At 46.4% G+C, this 19675-nt stretch overlaps 1 protein-coding gene across 1 annotated transcript in view; it reads right to left on the bottom strand.

Moving 5' to 3' along the window:
* LOC113931217 (transcription factor SPT20 homolog) overlaps positions 1-19675 on the bottom strand; it is a 45478-nt gene that overhangs the window by 8251 nt on the left and 17552 nt on the right. Inside the window, exons 5-7 of the mRNA XM_035725458.1 lie at positions 19472-19594; positions 18999-19065; positions 13701-13873 (exon numbers count right to left, since the gene is read on the bottom strand). Of these exons, the coding sequence (XP_035581351.1) occupies positions 13701-13873; positions 18999-19065; positions 19472-19594 (363 nt within the window). The remainder of the gene's footprint in view (positions 1-13700; positions 13874-18998; positions 19066-19471; positions 19595-19675) is intronic.

Genomic DNA, 19675 nt, shown 5'->3' with positions numbered 1-19675 from the left:
TCAAAAGAAACCTCAGCTATCCAGGGCTGTCTTTGTACTGGCTGAAAACTACATTTCCCAGCCTCTATTGCAGGCAGTGGTGATCAAGTACCACAATTCTAGGCAATACAGTTTATGTAGAAGTTGCTGTGGGTCTCCGGTGTGGCAGAGATAGCTCTACCCGCAGAGGTCCATGCTCCCCTTCAATGGCTCCCCTTCGAGATGTTGCTGGGAAGAACTGTTCATCGAGGGACTGACTATATTTTCTGGCTCCCTTTACATTTACGAGGACCCGTGCAACTGAAATCTGGCCAATAAAATGTGAACAAAAATCTAGTACCTCAATACGAGACCTGATCCATTCTACACACTTCCCCACACTCTATCTTCCCTTGTCTGCCAGCAGAATATTCGTGCCCAGTTTGACCCCGGAAGCCCCATATCTTAAAAGGGTTCTTGCACGACTGCACTGAGCAAAACTGCCTGCTATCCTTTTCCTCTAGCCCCTACCCTCCGTTATCAACTGGCCTTGGCAAGAGTGAGAAGTAAACTTCGATTGTGTTAATCCACTGATGAGTGGGCTTTTTTGTCACGGCACTTAGGCTGCGCTGACTTAAACATCTGGGAAAGTTTTTGCTCTCCTGATTCAATCACAACCCCTTCTTCCTTTTTGCTGTTAAGAACATGGGCGTGATGGCTGAGGCCACAGCAGCCATCTTGGGACCATGAGAGAAAGATGACAGGAACTGCAAAGGCCTCACTTAGGAAATCTGTGACCCCTTTACCCAAAGCTGGCAACTACCTACCCCGGGCCTCCTAATGAGTGAGAAAAATGAATCGCCTGGTCTGCTGAAGCTACTGTTTATTTTTATCTTAATTCCAGTATAGATAACACATTGTGCTCTCTTAGTTTCAGGTGTGCAATATAGTGATGCTGAAGCTACTATGTAGTCAGGGATTCTGTTGTTTGCAGTCCAGTACAATCCCTAACTGATACAATCCATTCATGCAAGTAAACCTTACCCAGCTCTTCAGAGGCAAGTGCTATTACTGTTCTCATTTTACGATAAGAAATTAGGGGCGCCTGGGTGGCTCAGTCGGTTAAGCATTTGCCTTCGGCTCAGGTCATGACCTCAGGGTCCTGGGATCCAGCCCCAAGCTGGGCTCCCTGTTCGGTGGGGAGCCTGCTTCTCCCTGTCCCTCTGCCCCTCCCTCTGTTCATGCCCTCTCTCTCTCCCAAATAAATAAATAAAAATCTTAAAAAAAAGAAATTAAATATTTTGTTGAAGATCACACAACTAGTTAGGCAGCAGAAACCAGGGTATGAATCCTTTGGCCACGAAGCCAGAATATTAACCAATATACCATATGGCCTTTAAGAAAGACTTTTCCTAAATATGTCGCTTGTTCTATCTTGTGTGACATTGTTCCATAAAAACCTAAAATCCTACGCCCAAAATTCAACCACTTATTTTTTATTCAAATATATTGATGGGTCTGTTTCTATAGATTCACGTGTCACTTTTGGAAGACAATGCTTCATAAAAGTGAGCATAAGGACCAAGAAACAGGTTGCTTCATCAATGCAATATTTAATCAGAAACATATTATCATTTGAACTTGCATACGAGCAATAAGATAAGACTGATCACATAACAAAAGAATCTCTTAGTGGCTGAGTCATTAGCTTTGAACAAATGACTCAAAGGCAACAACTGAAAATAATCCATCAAGCTTTCATACTTAATATGCACTTATTCTTTTCTTAATCTAATTCTGCTCTTAGAAATAATTTGTCATGCTTTGAGGCTTAAAATATTCTTTTCTTGATCTCAATCTCCTCTTTCTGTGGCATAAAAGTACTTCTCTTCTTCCCTTCCTTTTCTCCCATACTATGCCCCTCGAAGGCCTGGAGGCTTCCAGGAATTAAAGAATCAGCCCAAAGCCTGGATGCTCCAGAGGTAAACTAGTGGTAAGGAGCAAGTAGAAAAACAGTGAGGAGGAGCTAAGGATGAGCATGACCCAGTAGATAACTTGAGGTGTCTCCCTCGCCAAAAAGCCAGTGATCCCCCTTGTCACCAGGAGTTGTCCCTTTAAACTCCCTCGCCCTTGGGGCATGTCAAGGTGCTACCCCTTGGAGGGACTGTTTGTACCGGTATTCCTAACTCAGCGGCTACGAGCAATTGTCCAGGGTTGAGCGCCTAACCCAGCCCTAGGGCAATCGGAATCTCTTTCTCAGGAAACGTGGAGGTTCATTTCTGAGAGACTCAAGCTCCATGTGGGTTCTAGGACAGCAGAGATGTAAATGCTCAGAAACGATGAGTGGCAGGTGTGCAGAAAGCTGATCTGCAGAGAAAGAAGAAAGAAATAGTTGTGCAGAGAAAAGCAGGAGGGAAGGAGGGAGGAAAAGAGAGAGAGAGAAGAAAGAGAAAGAAGAAAGAGAAATGTCCCTAGCTTTCCAGGGATTTCGGTTTCCTGATTTTAGTCCTTTTCTGCCTCCAGTGCTTAGGTTCCATAAGGCAGGTGAGAAGCCCTCTTGTGGATTCTCGTTTTGGTTAAGTTAGCTTAAGTTGGTTTCTGTACTTGTCACCAGGGCCCTCACTGGTGCACATTACGAGAATGACTTGAGTGGTAATTGTTTCAGCAATAGCTGATGGTCAGAGCGGATGCTCAGATGTGTTACCTAAAGCTGACATTCCTTTTCTCAAAAGCTACAGTCAACCCTTAATCATGCAGAGATACATTGCCTCTGATATGTATTACCCAGTCGCTTCCTCTGCTCCTCTTTCCAGTCGTTCGTTTGATGATTCCACAAATATCTGAAGTGTTCCTAGTGTGTGCCAGGTCCGCTATTAGGGGCTGGGAACACACCGGTGAATCAGAGAAAGTGCTTTTCGTCATGGAGCTTCAATTCTAGTCAGGGGAGAGAGAAGACAAACAAACGGTAAATAATTACGAGAAAGGAAATACACAGATGCTATGACAGAGATAATATCATCAGGGAAGGCCTTTCTGAAGAGGGAGACTTAGAGGGTGACTGACAGGTTAAGGGAGCCAGCCAGATGAGGCACCAGAGAAAGCCCAGAGCAGGGCAGAACCTGTCATGCTCCAGGAATGGTAGCAACCAGTGTGACTGGATCCTGGTGAGGAGAAGGAGAGGGACACAGCTCACAGCTGGGACACAGTAGCTGCAGCCTGATCCCATGGTGATGGTGAGGAGTTTGGATTTTACTCCACTTGAAATGAGCAGCTACTGAAAGGCTTTCAGCAGAAAAGTTGCTTATAAACCACCATATGAAAACATTACTCTGGCTGCTGGGTGTGGAATGGCTTGAACGGGTGAAAGCAGAGAGGGAGGCTAAAGCAGTTGGGAGGCGATGCATCATGGAGCTGGGACTGTGATCCTGGCTTGGAGGGGGCAGGTAGCTGTGGGCGTGGCGAGAACGCAGTGACGTGGGCGTGGTGAGAAGCTGGTGAATGTGAGTTCTTTTTTTTTTTTAAAGATTTTATTTATTTATTTGAGAGAGAGAGGGCACGAGAGGGAAGAGGGTCAGAAGGAGAAGCAGACTCCCTGCTGAGCAGGGAGCCCGATGCGGGACTCGATCCCGGGACTCCAGGATCATGACCCGAGCTGAAGGCAGTCGCTTAACCAACTGAGCCACCCAGGCGCCCGTGAATGTGAGTTCTGTCCCGGACGCTGAGCTGATTAAACGTGAGGGCGAGTGCAAGGGATTAGATGTGAGGGATGATGGGAAGCAAAGAATCAAAGTTGCGTCCAAATTATTGGTTTAATAAGAGAGTGGATTTGAGGGGCCATTTCCTGAAATGGAGGATACTGGACAAGCACGAGTCTGGAAAACTGGGATATTAAGAGTTGTTGTTGTTGTTGTTGTTGTTTGCAAAGGCTCACATTTTGGTGTTTTCCCCCTGCTGAGGTTGAGGAGGGAAAGAGAATCATACTCACTCAAACAGGGGATAATGTATGTGTCCCAGAAGCCAGTCCACCAGGGCAGTCTGAACTGCCTGGGAGGTTTTCAGTCACTAAAACATGGTGTGGACTGAAAATTAGGTTTGCATCTCCGGGTGAGGGGTGCGGAGGTGGGGGGCAGAGAGAGAGACACACACACAGACACACGAAGTCACACAGAAGTGAATGTGAGGCTTGCCAAAGATTATTTGTTATGGACTAAGTTATCTCTGATAGAAAAACAAATTCTATTTAAAAGATAGGCAAGTATAAAAAAAATGAAATCTTACCATTTGCAAAGAGGTGGCTGGAACTAGAGGGTATTATACTAAGCAAAATATGTCAATCAGAGAAAGAAAATTATCATATGATTTCACTCTTCTGTGGAATTTAAGAAACTAAACAGAGGATCATAGGGGAAGGGAAGGAAAAATAAGACGAAATCAGAGAGGGAGACAAACCATAAGAGACTTTTTTTAAAGATTTTGTTTATTTGTTTGAGAGAGAGAGAGAGCAGGAGCAGGGGGGAGTGGCAGGCAGAGGGAGAAGCAGGCTCCCCGCTGAGCAGGGAGCCTAATGCGGTACTCGATCCCAGGACCCTGGGACCATGACCCAAGCCGAAGGCAGACGGTTTAACCAACTGAGCCGCCCAGGCGCCCAAACTGTAAGAGACCCTTAACTCCAGGAAACAAACTGAGGGTCCCTGGAAGGGAGGTGGGTGGGTGGATGGGGTAACTGGGTGACGGGCATTAAGGAGGGCACATGATGTGATGAGCACTGGGTGTTCTATGCAACGAATCACTGAACTCTAACTCTGAAACTAATAATAATAAAAAATAAAGCAAAAACACCACAGGCAAGTATAAAACCAGTTGACTTACTGCAGTGTGCACAGTTGCAGTGTGTGTGCCCGATACACAACATACAGGTTTCAAAGTTTGCTTGCAGTTGTGATTTTCAGAAAGCAGCGGCTCTAATCCTGGCTGCACACGAGAATCTTCTGGAGATAAGTTTAAAAAGACCAATGTCCAAGGTTCACTCAAGACCAGTGATTCAGAATCTTTGGGGTAGGGAACAGTTACCAGTATACAGTTTAAAACTCTTCTCGGGTTATTCCAAGGTATAGCTCTGGTGTGAAAACCATTGGTAAAACACAATTTAAACATGGCTCATGACATTTAAAAAAAATGGCCATAAGCTGTTAGCCTTAAGCAATGATTCTAAACTAAGCAATATCTTGCACCCAGATAAGGCACAAATCGTCTTGATTTTTCTGAGTGCTTGTTCATACCACGTGGTATTGTGTCCATCATTCCGCCGCAGCTTTTCAGAAGGAAATCTCCCTAAAGTAAAACCACCAGCCAATTTGTGTCCAGACTACCAGTTGATTTATGATTTCGTGTATTACTTTTCAGCTGATTGATTCTACTAGAGATGGAGCCATCACTAACCATGAAAAATGTACAAACTTTCCTCACGACTTTGTTTTTTGTTTTTTGGTTTTTTTTCCTCACGACTTTGTTAAATGGAAGCTTCTGGTCGCCCTGAGTTTGGACCGCTCAGAGGCTTGCAGAGCAAGCTGTTTTCATGGTCGAATGTTTCACACAGCTTGGTTGAGGTCAGAGCCACATTCCTGGGAACCTTGCCCCTGCTGAACTATGAAATTTCCTGATTAAGGAAATGAGAGGAAATAAGGCATTAACTAGCACCTACGCACAGCACACCAGCTCGGGGAGTTCTTTTTTTCTTTCTTCAGGAGAATTAAAAACAGAAGATGCTGCTATTACAATTCTCTGAAATAAGATGACAAAACCAAGGATGAACATTTAACAGCTGTTTTGGAACGGATTCTGGGAATAAACAAAAAGCTGCCTATGGTTTCGCCACAGTTAAAAAGCACAGATACGCTGTGATTCATATCGTCTATAGCTCCGAAGCTGAGCCAAAGAAATGATGCCAAGAAAAGACAATGACAAAGGGAGAGGCTTAATCATCCTGACAGTTGCAATTATAATTAAATGTAAACTTGAGAAGAGGATTGCTTCACTCTGGCAAGAAGGCCAAGGTTTGGGGGAAGTCTACAGCAAGTGGACCAAAGGCTGTTGTTACATTTCTCTCCCTACTCAAAGAACTTCCAACTTTTACTTGTTATTAATATTTATAAAGTACAAGAAAAGAAAATAATATTATTTTAATAGCTGTATGAGATTTCCTCTTAGAAGGTCCCAGGTCCTCCCTCCCTCCTTCTCCCCACTCTCTTTTACTTTCTGCCTGCTTGCCTTCCTTAAATTTAAAAAAGTCAGCCTGTTTAGAGTAGAAGCTGAGATGTCAGGGGGAGGAAGTGTGAGCAAAACTTCCTGGATGAGACAGGAAAGGAGTTTGTGTTTTGAACCAGAGAGGGAAAGGACAGAGCAAAGTAGAACGAGGGGAAAGTGGAATGAGCAAGATGGCCAAAGACTGGGGGTGCACTGTGTAACCCCCAAACCTTGAGCGAAGTTCCAAACACCCAAACCGCTTGTGTTGGGGAGGTGGTTGGGGATCTCGCACAGCTTCTGGCAAAGCATCTGACCTTTGGCAAGGAAAGGAGTCAAGAACTCACACAGGAACAACAAGTCAGAACCATGAAGGAGGGAGTTGAGGATTTCCAGGACTCAGGGGGAGGGCTGGGGACTCTCATTGTGAAACTTGGGGTTTAGGCCAAGTTTACCTTAATCTCCCAAGGCCAGCCAGGCTTCATCTGGGATCTATTTGCAAGAATTGAGAGTTTTTCATTTAAGCTATGTGGCTATGAAGCCATGTGTGGTTTTTCAGGGAGTTCTCTGCACTATATTTTAAAAGTCATACCTGGAAAGATTATCGAGTTTCTGTGGGGTGCGTGAATCCCTGATGCACACCTCCCAATTCTGACCACATTAGGTGGCCATCCAACAGGTGAGACAATATCCATCGTCTGACCGACCACCAGTCCACCCACCTGTGAACTCTACAAGCTTTCTGTGTTTAGGGCACAAAGCTAGACACTTGGGTGTAAACACATGTGCACAAGACATAGATCCTGATCTTGAGGAGCTTAGTGTAGTAATGACAACTGTAGTGGGTTGAATTGTGCCCCCTGCCCCATTAGGATGGATCCTAAATCCAGGGACCGTGTCCATAAGGGACAGAAAAGGAGAAGACATAGAGAAAAGATGGCCACGTGAAGATGGCGGTGGAGAGAGACTGAACTCCTGCACCTCCAAGCCAAGGAGTGCCGAGTGCCAAGTGCGGTCGGTGGCCACCAGAGGCTGAGACAGCAGCAGGGAACGGATTCTCCCTCCGAGACTTTAGGGGGAGCCAGCCCTACCCACACCTTGATTTGGGATTTCTGGACTCCAGAACTACAAGAGAATACGTTGCTGTTGTTTTAAGCCACTCGGGTTGTGGTTATTTGTTACAGCATCCCCAGGAAATGAATACAGCCACCCGTACCAAAATAGCTAGGTGCCACGATGGAAAGAACAGGGGAAAACAGCAGGTGTTGATGAGGATGCAGAGAAGTTGGAACCCTCCTGCACCGTGGGTGGGCATGCGCACTGGTGCAGCCACTGTGGAGAACAGTATGGAGGTTCCTCAAATATTGAAAGTAAATCTACCCTATGATCCAGCAATCCCACTTCTGGGTTCCTCTCCAAAAGAATTCAAAGCAGGATCTCGAAGCGCTGTTTGCACACCCATTGTTCATCGCAACATTATTCACGGTAGCAAAGAGGGGGAAACCATCCACTCAAATGTCCATGGACAGATGAATGGATAAAGAAAATGTGGCCTATACATATAATTGGATATGTAAATTAATTAAAAAGAAGGAAATTCAGTCACATAGTACAACACGGATGAGCCTCGAGGACGTTATACTACGCGAAAGAAGCCAGTTGCAGGGGGACAAATTTAATGTTACGTGTTTGTTTACCACAATAAAAAATATAGCTGACGACCAGGCAGAAAGGGGGAAATGCCACGATTCGAGTATAGTAAGGTGCTTTGAAAATTTGGTTGGAAAAGTGTTGGCCTAAGGGTGTGGGAGTGCAGGAGAGGAAGCAGCTCAGAAAAGGTTTTATGGCAATGGCAACAATTGTGATGGACCTTCAGGGATGAAAATACTATTTTGACATTCAGAGATGGTGGCAGAGATGGACTAGAGAAAAGCGCCTCCATGCACATGGCCCAGCTGAGTAGGAGAGACAAGTGTGGTGCCCCAGACTGCAGCTAGCCATGATGGTGCCTCTGTGCAGAGGAGAAAAAGATGCTGCTTTCTCCCGAGGGCCTGATGCGGCAAGCACAGTGTGAGCAGGTTTCAGCAAGGGATCCCTTTACCTTTCACATTCTGCAGAATAAAATTAGCTGTCGTAGGTCCACACACCGAGATAAGAAGCTCAATTTGGGAAAGAAGATGATGAGTTCTGTTCGGGGCACAGTGAGCAGGACATCCAGGTGGAAATAGGAAGCAGGAAGCGGAAAATGTAGGACCGGTGTTTGGAGGGAAGTTTAGGATTAGAAGTGTAGACTGGGGAGTCACTTCCATCGTGTTAAAACTTTACTGTAAAAAATTGGTCATATGGTACCAGTTAATTCCCCATCTCTTTCCTATAGAACGCTGCTGTGGCCACCAAGGAGGCAGACAGCGCCCTCTGGTGGAAATATGAAAACACTCCTGATCAATACCACCCACCGTCACTAAATTATTTTGAGCAAATACAATTCAGGATCATTCTGTTTGAGCAGGTATCGCCTTGCTGCCTGGAGTCCCGCATGGGTCTATTTGGCCCTGGCGGTGCCAGATACTGGGGCTTCCTTCTCCTCCCTGAAACTGTATTCCTGCTGAGTGTCTGGGTCCAGCAAGAAATCAGGCACACTGTTCACACTATTTCACGCTAAGGTGCTGAGGGTGGCTGGACCAAGCAGAAATCCCCCAAAGCCCTGTTACTCTGCCCTCTCACAGCCTAGAGACCAGCCAAGCTTGGGGAGGCATTGTCCTAGCTTTTTTCCCCTGGGGTCCAAATCTGCTCCCTTGAAGGCAGATCCCCTCCCAAGAAGGAGTGAGAAGAGGGGGAGAGAATCCACTTACAGGAGGAGGAAGACAACTTTCACCACTCCACTCCCTGGCTAAATGTTCCCTCACATTCTACTCCCCGGGGAAAGAGGGTGAATGAGAGAGTTCATTGTATCCATTTGCCCTGAAGCTCGCCAGAGGCCCTCCCTGACACTGAGGGCAGCAGGTAAGGGCAAAGGCCCTAAACTACTGGTGCAAACTGCTGTACATTTAATCGCTAGCTACCTCTCCACCAAAAATTCTGTGTCAAGTATTATTTTTTTCCCACTTTATAGTTGAGGAGACTGAAGTTCAGAGAGGTTACATAACTTTCCAAAGGTCACACCACTAGTAAGAAATAGACCCAAGCAGAAGTGTGTTTTTAAATCTGAGATATAATTCACATACCATAGGATTTGTAAAATGTGGTGGTTTTTAGCATAGTCACAAAGTTGTATGACCAGCATCACTATCTTATTCCAAAACCTTTCCTCACCCTAAAAAAGAATTCTCTACCCCTTAACAGTCACTCCCCATTCCCCCCTCTGCCCAGCCACCCCCTCCCCCCAACCACCAATCTGCTTTCTGTCTGGATGGATTCAGCTATTCTGGACATTTCATGCAAATGAAATCATGCGATATGTGACTGGCTTCTTTCACTTAGTGTGGTGTCTCCAGGGGCCATCCATGTTGTAGCATGTGTCAATGCTTCTTTCTTTTTTATGGCTGAATATTCCATTGTATAGATAGGCCACATTTTGTTTATCCGTTCATTGGTTGATGGACGTTTGAACCGTGTTCACTTTTTGGCTATTTGGAATAATGCTGCTATGAACATTCATGTACAGATTTTTGTGTCAACACATGCTTTCAGTTCTCTGGGGTATGTACCTAGGAGTGGGACTGCTGGGTCCTACAGGAACTTTATGTTTAACTTTTTGAGGACCTGCCAGATTGTTTTCCAAAGTGGGTGCACCATTTTACAGTCTCACGGTGATATGTGAGTGTGCCAGTTTCTTCCCATACTCCCAAGCAAAACTGATTTTCAAACTTATTTTCTTCTTCCTTCTCTTTCTTCCTTTAATATATATTTATTGCTTACTAGGTAGCAGGCACCGTGCCCAGCTCTGGGAGTTCAAAGGTAAATAGGCCACTGCGTCCATACTCTAAAATCCCTCAGGCCAGGGGAGACACAGCATATTTATGCTTGCACAAGGGTCCCTGTCTCATGCACTTTGCATGGTTGTCCCAGCCGCAAGTGTCACTTCTTGCAAAATATAAGGATGAACTGTAAAATTCATGCTAATAATTTAAAATTTTTCTTTATTTAGAATGACATTAAATAGATTAACATAACAATAAAAAAATTAAAAAAAAAAGAATGACATTAAATAGCAAATAACACCATGACATGTTGAGAGAGAAAGAAAGAAAGACATACTGTGGAAGAAAGGAAAAGTCTCTATATTTGAGCGGCTGTAATGGCACTCATTACTCAGCCACATTACAAAAGTGGCTGCCTTTTGAACAAGGGGTCCCGCATTTTTGTTTTGCACTGGTCCCCACAAACCCAGGCTCCATACCTGGCTGAGCACTACAGCAGGAGGGCTCTACAGAATTACATGGCAAAGGGTGTGGATCCGAGGAGGGGTGAAGAATTGGGCCCTCCGTGTAATTTACCACACCCTGCATCTGATAGTCTGGGAATTTTTTTATTTTGTGAAGACGGCAGGGAGCGGAGGCTCTCAAAATGCTCAGATCTTTAAAGTTTCTTCTTGAGAGTGGGAAAGGATGATATTCGGGTTCAGCAGGAACTGTTGACCAAATGTAGATTCAGTTTTACGTTTATAAATGAAATCCAGTTTGGAGCCAATTGCTTATCTCTCAACTTCAAACACAAGAAAGTCTTAGCTGGTCTTGCTCACTGCCGACATCCTTGAGACGTCGTTTTGTTAAAGGAGACCATGAATTATTCTGGTTGGAGATTCACTTGAGCAGTGGGGCGGACTGGCTAGAGGCGATGGTAGAGAAAATCAGAGAGAATGTCTAACTTCTTCCCCAGCCCATCACATTGATAGTCTCTTCTTTACATAAAACTTCCTTGTTATTGTCTTCTTTTGGTTTCATCATCCAATTTCAATTGTTTTTCTTATAAATGGACTCAGAAATTTGGTGGGAGATGCAGACACATGCCCAAGGTCACTTAGCTAGTAACCAGAAGACCCAAGGCTAGAATCCATATCTCCATAGCTTTCCTTTTATTTGGAAAGAGTTGCACTGTATTTTTGTCGACTGTTAATCAGCTTTGCAAATATCATTTTGGGGCAACGTGTTGTTATTACTTTGGTCTTTTCCCCACTTTACTGAGCTATAAGCCTCTCTGGCCCCAAAAAGTTTAGTTTGCACAAAAACGTTATCATGAATTGTTTAAGACTTTGAGAAAGTTCTTCCATGGCAATTTTATTAACCATTAGACAAGAAATTAGAGAAACAAATCTGCTGCCTGCTTAATTCAGCCCTTCACAAGCGTTTCACTTAGGAATATGTGTTTCCATCCCAGAAATGATTAGTAGATGGTTAAATTACAAGAGGAGGGAGAATTAACATTTTGAATGAAAGGGTATATAATGAGAGATTTTGAAGTGGAAGAAAATTGCTTGCAAAGAGATAGGATTTTGAATGAGACGAACTGGTCTAGCTCTTTATGTACATTACCAGTTTCAATCATTACGTTTTGGGGTCCTTTTCGGTTCTGGCCAGTCTTAACCGGCTGAATGCTTACCCTTTACTGCAGAGTTTTGCTGGAGTTATACCGCTAAAAATAGAGGCACAGGTATCCCCCGCTTCTCAAAAGTTCATTTTATGACACTTCATTTTTATGAAAGACCTACATTAGTACCTGTTTTCCCTAACCGAAAGAAGTTTGAAGAGGATTTTTGCTTTTATGGATAAAAGGTGAAAAGTGAAAATAGGGTTCAGCATTTGCGCCGCCGCGAGCCTGAAAGAGGCAGCTCGCACCCCAGGCAGCACGAGCGGCCCCGCCAAGCTCCTCCCCCGAAACTACACTCAGCAGGTCAGCATCAAGCCGCCAGAGGTTGGAACTGGGTCTGTGAGCTTCCGCACTTTATTTCGATTTACTTTGGGCATCCATCAACAAGATGTGTCTTGAGGTATCAGAAAAGCCTAAGAGGTTATTGTTGGGGTCTGAGACTGTTCAAAAAGATTTCCATATAAATAAATGATAATTGCTTCCTCGATTTACACCATTTCGGCTTACAAAAGGTTTCAGAAGAATACGGGACTTTCTCGGATGGTGGGGGGTATTTTACGTTGTCCAGATAGTTTCCCAAGAAGGTGTGCAGCCAATGTGATGGTATAGGTGCAGGATAGAGCCAATCTGTCTTCCTTCTCTCTTTTATTCCTTTTCTCATTACTGGGCCCAGAGTGCATCTGGTCTGTAGGGACATGCGCTTACTGAGGGCCTTCACCCACAAGTACAAAAGGTTCTGGGGTCTGGCAGAGCCAGGCAGAACTCTGGCTAATTACTCAAAGAAGCTCTAGGAGGCCATGGGCATCCTCTAGGTAAAGCTAGGCAGCCTGGTTGGGTGTTAGGTTTCTCAACATATCAATATGACACAGCCTCTTTGGGACTTGATCCTACTGATATGGGGACCACAGAAATCTTTGAAAACTCTTAGAGGCAAAATGCTGGAATTTTTTTTTTCATTTATCCATTCATCTCCGGCATATCAAGCAAATGTTTCACATCTGCCAGTCAGGGACCCTGATGGGAGCCGCGCAGTCACTCTGGAAGGGGGAGGGGTTCACGGGGGACCCTTGGCCGTGAGGATGGGCTGGTGGGTCAGGACTCCCCTCTTCTGGGTCTCAGGTGGACCATTCCGAGGTGGATCTTTTACAGGCCCTCAGGTGGGCCCCGATGCGCGGGAGCCACCCTTGCTGAAAGGGATGACTTTCCACAGTGAATTGCCTGTGTACATGCTGTCACCATGGGGTCTGCATTTGGAGGGAACTGAAGCTAAGACTCAGCATTTGCATCTGTTCAAAAAATTGGAGGAGGGCGAGGGCATAACTGAAATGTGCGTGCCATCCAAAGACATTGGCAGCCCCAGAACAGAAGCAGCCTGTCCCAGACATGTCCGAGTAGATCCCCAGGGTCTCCTGGTGCGTCCGTGAATGACCAAAATTTTTCCCTTGGTGACTGATCCTGCTGTTCAAGGGCAGAATGTCTGAACTTGTGTGGACCTGGACTCTAGAGATTAACATCCTGGAGGCTGACCTAGTCTGCCCTTGGCCAAAAGGAGGGACTGAAAGAGTGACAAACAGCCCTGACGGCGACTTGGCCATGATAGTCCCAAGTGAAGAAAAATAGCACTCACGGGAAGTAATGTCCAGGGAAGGTCGCTGTGAGCACTTTGGGAACTAGACAGAGACCAGGAAAATGATTAACAATCCCCCACTTCTGACTAATGAGACTCACTGCCGCTCCTTTCCCAGTGACAATTCTAGCCCTTTCTTAATTTTCCCACCTCTCGAATAAAAATGAGGTCGCCCAGTTATTGTATTGCTTCTGCCTCTTGACAACATGGAATTCAGAACATGTCCCCACTTCCTTAAACTCTCCTTAGAATCCCTTAACACTTGCCTAAATCCGACAACAACCCCTACCCGCTCCTTCCTGCAGTGCCCCACGGGTCCCGGACTGGGTTCTTCCGAGGGGCAGCAGGAGACCCGAAGCGACTGGGTCTTGACCACAGGTGCGTTCCTCCTCCTCCTTCTGTCAGTAGGCACCTGCTCTGGCCTCTCCGCTCGTTGCCAGCTGATCAGCCTTGGAAGCGATGCTAGGGGAAAGAAAGCAAACGTCACCATTTACAAATGTCTGCTTTTTTTTCTTCTCCCTCCTCTTTATCTGACATAAATCCCGTCTTTGCCTTTGTCAGATGGGATTTATCTGCTTAGTGGCTTCTTTTGTATGCATGCAAGATAGAGTGCTAGTAGTGCCCTTAGATGGGTCTCTGAGTCAGCCCGCCCAGTGGCAGTAACAGCGGGGTCTCCACTGTGGCTCCATATAGTCAACACCTTCGGTTCCCTAGCATACATCTCCTGCCGATGCCCTTCCCCTGGGTCTGCTGACTTAGGCTCCAGCTTTTGCTGAACTCTCCTCTCCTCTTTGCAGCCCACCAGAAAGCAAACAAACAAAAAGAGTCCCCAAACTTCCAAACTCCAAAACGACATCAAAAAAGCCTCCGACTTGATTTGGCAACGTGGCTTCTCTCTCACTCAAGCCTCTACCTCAACACTTTGCTTCTTTGCAGACTTAAAGGCTCATTAATGAATGAGCAATGAATACCCAATAATAGAAGAGTTAAGTATAGTGCATTGGCCGAGTAGACTATCTTCCAGCTGTTAAAAGAGGCAATTAAGGCAACCTAGAAACAAGGAAAATTGTTTATGAAACAATTATTTATGAAATTAAACATAATACAACAAATGGTGAACAGTGTGATTACAATGAGGTAGCAATCATTTGTGTGTAGCTCAGGGGCTAAACGGGGTTACCAGACGGGATTTATACTAAGTATGATGTGATGGCATGAGCAGTAGGCCTGTTCAGGCTCTATTAAATGAGGGACAGAGGAGCCCAATGGAGAGGATCAGGGGTTGGGACTATGGTGAGGCAAGCGAGACACTTGCACAAAATTTAACAGAGTGCCAGGCAAACACACTTCAGTAATTAAGACAAAAATAATTTGTGTAGTATTTTAAAAATCAGAATTAAGGCAAAAAAATCCATGGTGAGCACAGTGTCAAAATTTTACCTGTTCTGGTATGGCCCAGAGAGGGAGTGCCTCCCTGCCTTACCCTAGTCTCAGCCCTCCTAAGGACAATGACTAGCCATGTAGGGCCACTGGCCCTCTCCCACCTCTAGCACTGAGCTTCCCTGAGAATCAGGGCCACTCCTTACTAACCCCCAAAGGAAGGAGAGTCCAAATGCACACTTGGTTAGGGAATGGTTGACCGGAGGAAAGATGTTTCCATGTAGTGCAATGTCAAATCGATCTTTCAGGGGCTTGGGCTGGGGCAAGAGGATCCAGCACGTCTAAGTGCCCCACCATGCAAATCTCCATAAAGGACCACTCTGTTAAAGTAACCTAGTTGAGTGACTCTTGGAGATTGTTCGAGTATGAAATGGAGGCATGTCTATGAGTCAGAAGCAGCAAAGGACATCACTGTAGCAGCCTGGGTCTCTGGGGTTCCACTGTCCTTGTAGGAGCAGTGGCTGAAGGAGGTGCATTACGTTTGCGGGAAAATGTGTACGGGACAAACCAGAACGTCAGGAGCCAAAGTCAGGCATTTGGAGATGATGTTTCTGTATAGTCTGCTGGCTGGTGGTGGGGGCTGATCTAGAGAGATACAGTTTTATAATTGTTGTAAACCTATCGAACAGCCAGGCTGGGTGGCCTGTGAAAAATCAGATTCTGTAGGCAGATATGTAAGGATAGTGCGTAATGGCTCTAAACAGAACTAGTGTAATGGTTGTATGGAATCGTGTAAAGTTTTCTTAGTGCTTTTATGTGATCTTTTCAGTTAATAAAAGGGAAAATGAAGAAATATCACATCCACAAAGGTACCTATGTAGAACCTGGCACGGTAACCTGGGCTTGAGCAAACTTAAATGACAATATCTCACACGATCATCTGAGCAGGAAATCTGTGAGGTCTTATCAAGATCAAGGTCATCACTTTCCTAATGGTGTTCTTACTAGAAAATGCTAGGTCAGGTTCCTATGAAGATAAAATGCCTGTAGGATGAGGCCTAAAATAAGCATTCTGCATTTACCTTTAGAACAAACTACTAACAACAACAAACTACAGCCAGTGGTTCCAACATGTAGCCAAGATTGGGAAAACCTATGAGGCCAGTGATGTCCAACAGAAATTTCTGCAAGGATGGAAATGTGACGCCTGCACTGCTCAATAGAGTAGAGGGGCTCTTGAACACTGAAATACTATGGCTAGTGTGACTGACTTTTTCATTTTGTTCAATTGTAAGTAATTACAGTAACTGTCCAGAGCTGCGTGTGGCTCATGGCTCATGGCTACGGTATTAACAGTGCCGCCTGCTGTGCGCTCATGTTCAAATTTTGTCTGGTGTTGGAGCCACCTGAGGAACTTGGGCGCTCGTGTTCAAATTTTGGCTGGTGTTGGAGCCACCTGAGGAACTTAGTAAAAATACAAAGGTCCAGGCGACATCTCACTTCAACAAGCCTGAAACTCTGTGTTCTTTATTAGCTCGCCAGGAGATTTTCTGTAGCGGCACTTGGCCGACTTACTGGGGATCTTGGCAAAATGTAGATTCTGATTCAGTAGGTCTGGGGCCTGAGAGTCTGTGTTTCTAACCAGCTGTCATTGGGGCCAATGCTGCTGCTTGGGGGACCACGCTTCGGGTAGGATGGCTCTAGATTTTGATTCTATTTGTTTCTTTTTAAGGTAAATTCCAGAGGGGATGCTGTTACCCATTTTTGAACATTTTTTAAAAGTTGAGATATACTTGATATATAACATGTTAAGTTTAAGGCATACAGTGTGTTGATCTGATACATTTATATACTGCAGTATGATTACCACCATAGCCTTAGCTAATACCTCTATCATGCCACCTAATCGTTATTTTTCTTTTGTAGTGAGAATATTTAAGATCGAATCCCTTAGCAATTTTAAAGCCTATAATACAGTATTATTGACTACAGTCAGTATGCCGTGCATTCACTCCCCAGAACTTATTCATCTTCTGGTTGCAAGTTTGTCCGCTTTAATAATATCGCCCCAGTTCCCCTGATAAGGAAAGTCTGTGTCCTAAGATGGCCGACGGAGCCAACGAGAGAGGCCCAGTCCTTGCCCTGGGGCTCTTCCGGGTTCTTCCCCCCCCCCCCCGCCCACCCCACTTGGCGCATGCGCCCAAAGTGCCAAGTATGCGGAAGTAGAAGTGTATAAATTGCCCCCTTTGTGCTGGGGGCTCAGACTTTTGGAGACCACTCTCCTCTGAGCCCGCCGGCATTAAATAAACCCCCTGTCCTCCAAGATCTCCGGGTGCCACTTGGTTCTTCCATCAGGCGATCCAGTCCAGGTTCCGTAATATTTGGTTCCCTTACTGGGAAACCCAACCATGTTGGCCCATTGTTGCCACCGGTTTGGGGGCAACGGCGGGGCCGTGATGGAACAAGAGATGGTAACGGAGAAGGCGAGCCCTGCCTAATTTTCAGCCATCTCCCGCCCTGGTCGCCTCGGGCCGGCCCCACTCGGCTGTTCACGCCAGACTTGAGGAGACTTGGCAGGTGAGGACCTGGTCCCGACGTTGGAGTCCGGTAAGGCCTGGGGCCCCAGGACCCTGACAGGCCCACCCCCATTGGGGTGGAAGGGGAGCCTGATCACCTCCCAGAGACCTCTTAGAGGTCTTACAGGTAGGGATTCCCAGGGAGGGAATGTAATAACTTCTGGAGTGTGAATGTGTGAGTGAATGTGCAGTCTGACCTGGCTTGCTCAAGAGGACTGATTCTGTGACTCCACGGGCGGGCACCCTTAAGGTCCCCAGAAGCCTACGGAGTCTGAGTGGGCCTGTCTGCGATTCTGTGGTGAACGGCATAGGGTCTATGGTGGCATTGGAATAGTTTCCGATCCTAAGTCACAACGCTGAGACCGCTACGGCTGAGCCTCACCTAAGCTCCTTCGGGACACAGCCAGATGGGCATCTGATTGGTCTCCTCACCTCAGGAGGCACCCCCACGCCCTTTATCTGTCTCTGCACCACCGCACACAGGGACATCACCATGGGGTCAGGGCAGATTAAACCTATGGTTCTAGAGACCATGATCAAAAATTTCAAGGTCTGGCCAGATTGCCTAAGCCCGGTCGTGTGTGAAATGCTTCAGAACACTTGATGGAGACAAAGTGGAGCAACCAAAATTGAGATCATGAGACAGGCCTGGGGGTCTGGAATTTGCGGAGGTCGGAGGACCTGGGAGTCAAGTCGGCCTTCTCTAACAAGGCAAGATCTCCAGCTATCTAGGTTCTTTAGCTTCACAGAACACCTTTCCCTGTCGTCTCTGGGTGGTGGGAGATGGGAGGTGAGCATCCCCCAGGGATGGGACAGGTCTCAGGTAGGGAGAGGCAGGGGAAACTGGCTCTTCTGGAGAGGACTGGGGCAAGAAGTCGGGGGAGGAACCCTACTAAAATGAAAACAGAGAAGAGGTCAGATCAAAAGCCAAGCTACTACACTGTTCGAAGGCAGATTCCGGTTGTCTGTCTGGGGTGGGGCTGACGTTGGCGATACAGATCCTGCTGGTCCCCTGGCCGCGCTCTGAACAGTAAGGCTTAGACATTGTTTCCAAACCTCCTTTATAAGAGTCACAAGGGAGGACCTTGTTAAAAAGGCAACTATTTGGGGGATGGGGAGCCAGGTGATGGCTATTACGGAGGACACGTGTTGTGATGAGCACGGTGTAATACTGTCTGGCCTATGCAAACCCACTGAATCAAAATGGGTGGGATGGGGGTATATCTCAGAAGCTGTGTGTTTAAAAAGCAACCCCCGGGGGCACCTAAGTGGCTCAGAAAAAAACTGTCAGACTTGGGATACGGGGCCTCATGGAAGAAGGCACAAATCTGCCTACAACAGGTCCAATACCATGGCTTCCTCCTCACCCAAGGGAAGAGAGAACTAGGGCCGGAGAGGAAAAGGGTCACCATCTCCCTGCCACAGCCCTAGACAGAAAGGGGCCTATGAGAATTCGTGGGGGCTGCAGGATTCTGCCGCATCTGGATCCCTGGGTTCTCAGCAATAGCAAGACCCCTTTATGATCTCTTAGGGGGACCAGATCGGGAACCCCCTGCCTGGACTGAGAAGGAAAAAATAGCCCTCGGGTACTCACCCAGACTGTTGGACCCTGGCAACGGCCAGTTGCTTACCTGTCAGAAGCTGGACCCCGTGGCAGCAGTATGGCCACCATGACTCAGGGCGCTGGCAGCCACAGTCCTACTCATCAAGGAGGCGGACAAACTTACCCTGGGGCAAGAACTTAACGTCAAGGTCCCTCATGCAGTTGTGTCCCTCATGAACGCACAGGGACCCCGCTTCCTTTCCAACTCTCGGCTAGCATAATACCAAGGGCTCCTCTGCGAAAACCCGCAGGTCACCCTCAGAACAGTAAGGACATTAAATCCAGCAACCTTTCTCCCGATGGAAGAGGGGGAACCAGACCATGACTGCTCCAAGGTGACTGATGAAGTCTACACGAGCTGTCCAGATCCATGGGGTCAAGCCGTAAAGAATCCAGAGCTCACGCTGTTCAGCGATGGCAGCAGTTACCTACAAGAGGGTGCCTGGAAAGCGGGTTATGCAGTAACCACAACCACTGAAGTCCTGGAAGCTAAAGCATTACCAGCTGGATGGTCAGCTCAACAGGCTGAATTACATCTATACTGACTCTCGGTACACCTTTGCTACTGTACATATACATGGAGCCATCTGCAAGGAAAGGGGCTCCTAACTGCAGCAGGAAAAGCTATCAAGAACAAGGAGGAGATACTGAGACTCCTTGAAGCCATCTGGCTTCCAAGGGAAGTAGCAATCCTGCACTGTAAGG

The sequence above is a fragment of the Zalophus californianus genome, chromosome X, assembly GCF_009762305.2.
Source record: "Zalophus californianus isolate mZalCal1 chromosome X, mZalCal1.pri.v2, whole genome shotgun sequence".
Classification (NCBI taxonomy): domain Eukaryota; kingdom Metazoa; phylum Chordata; class Mammalia; order Carnivora; family Otariidae; genus Zalophus; species Zalophus californianus.
The sequence above is the reverse complement of the archived record's forward strand: the minus strand, read 5'-3'. Positions and strand labels throughout refer to the sequence as shown.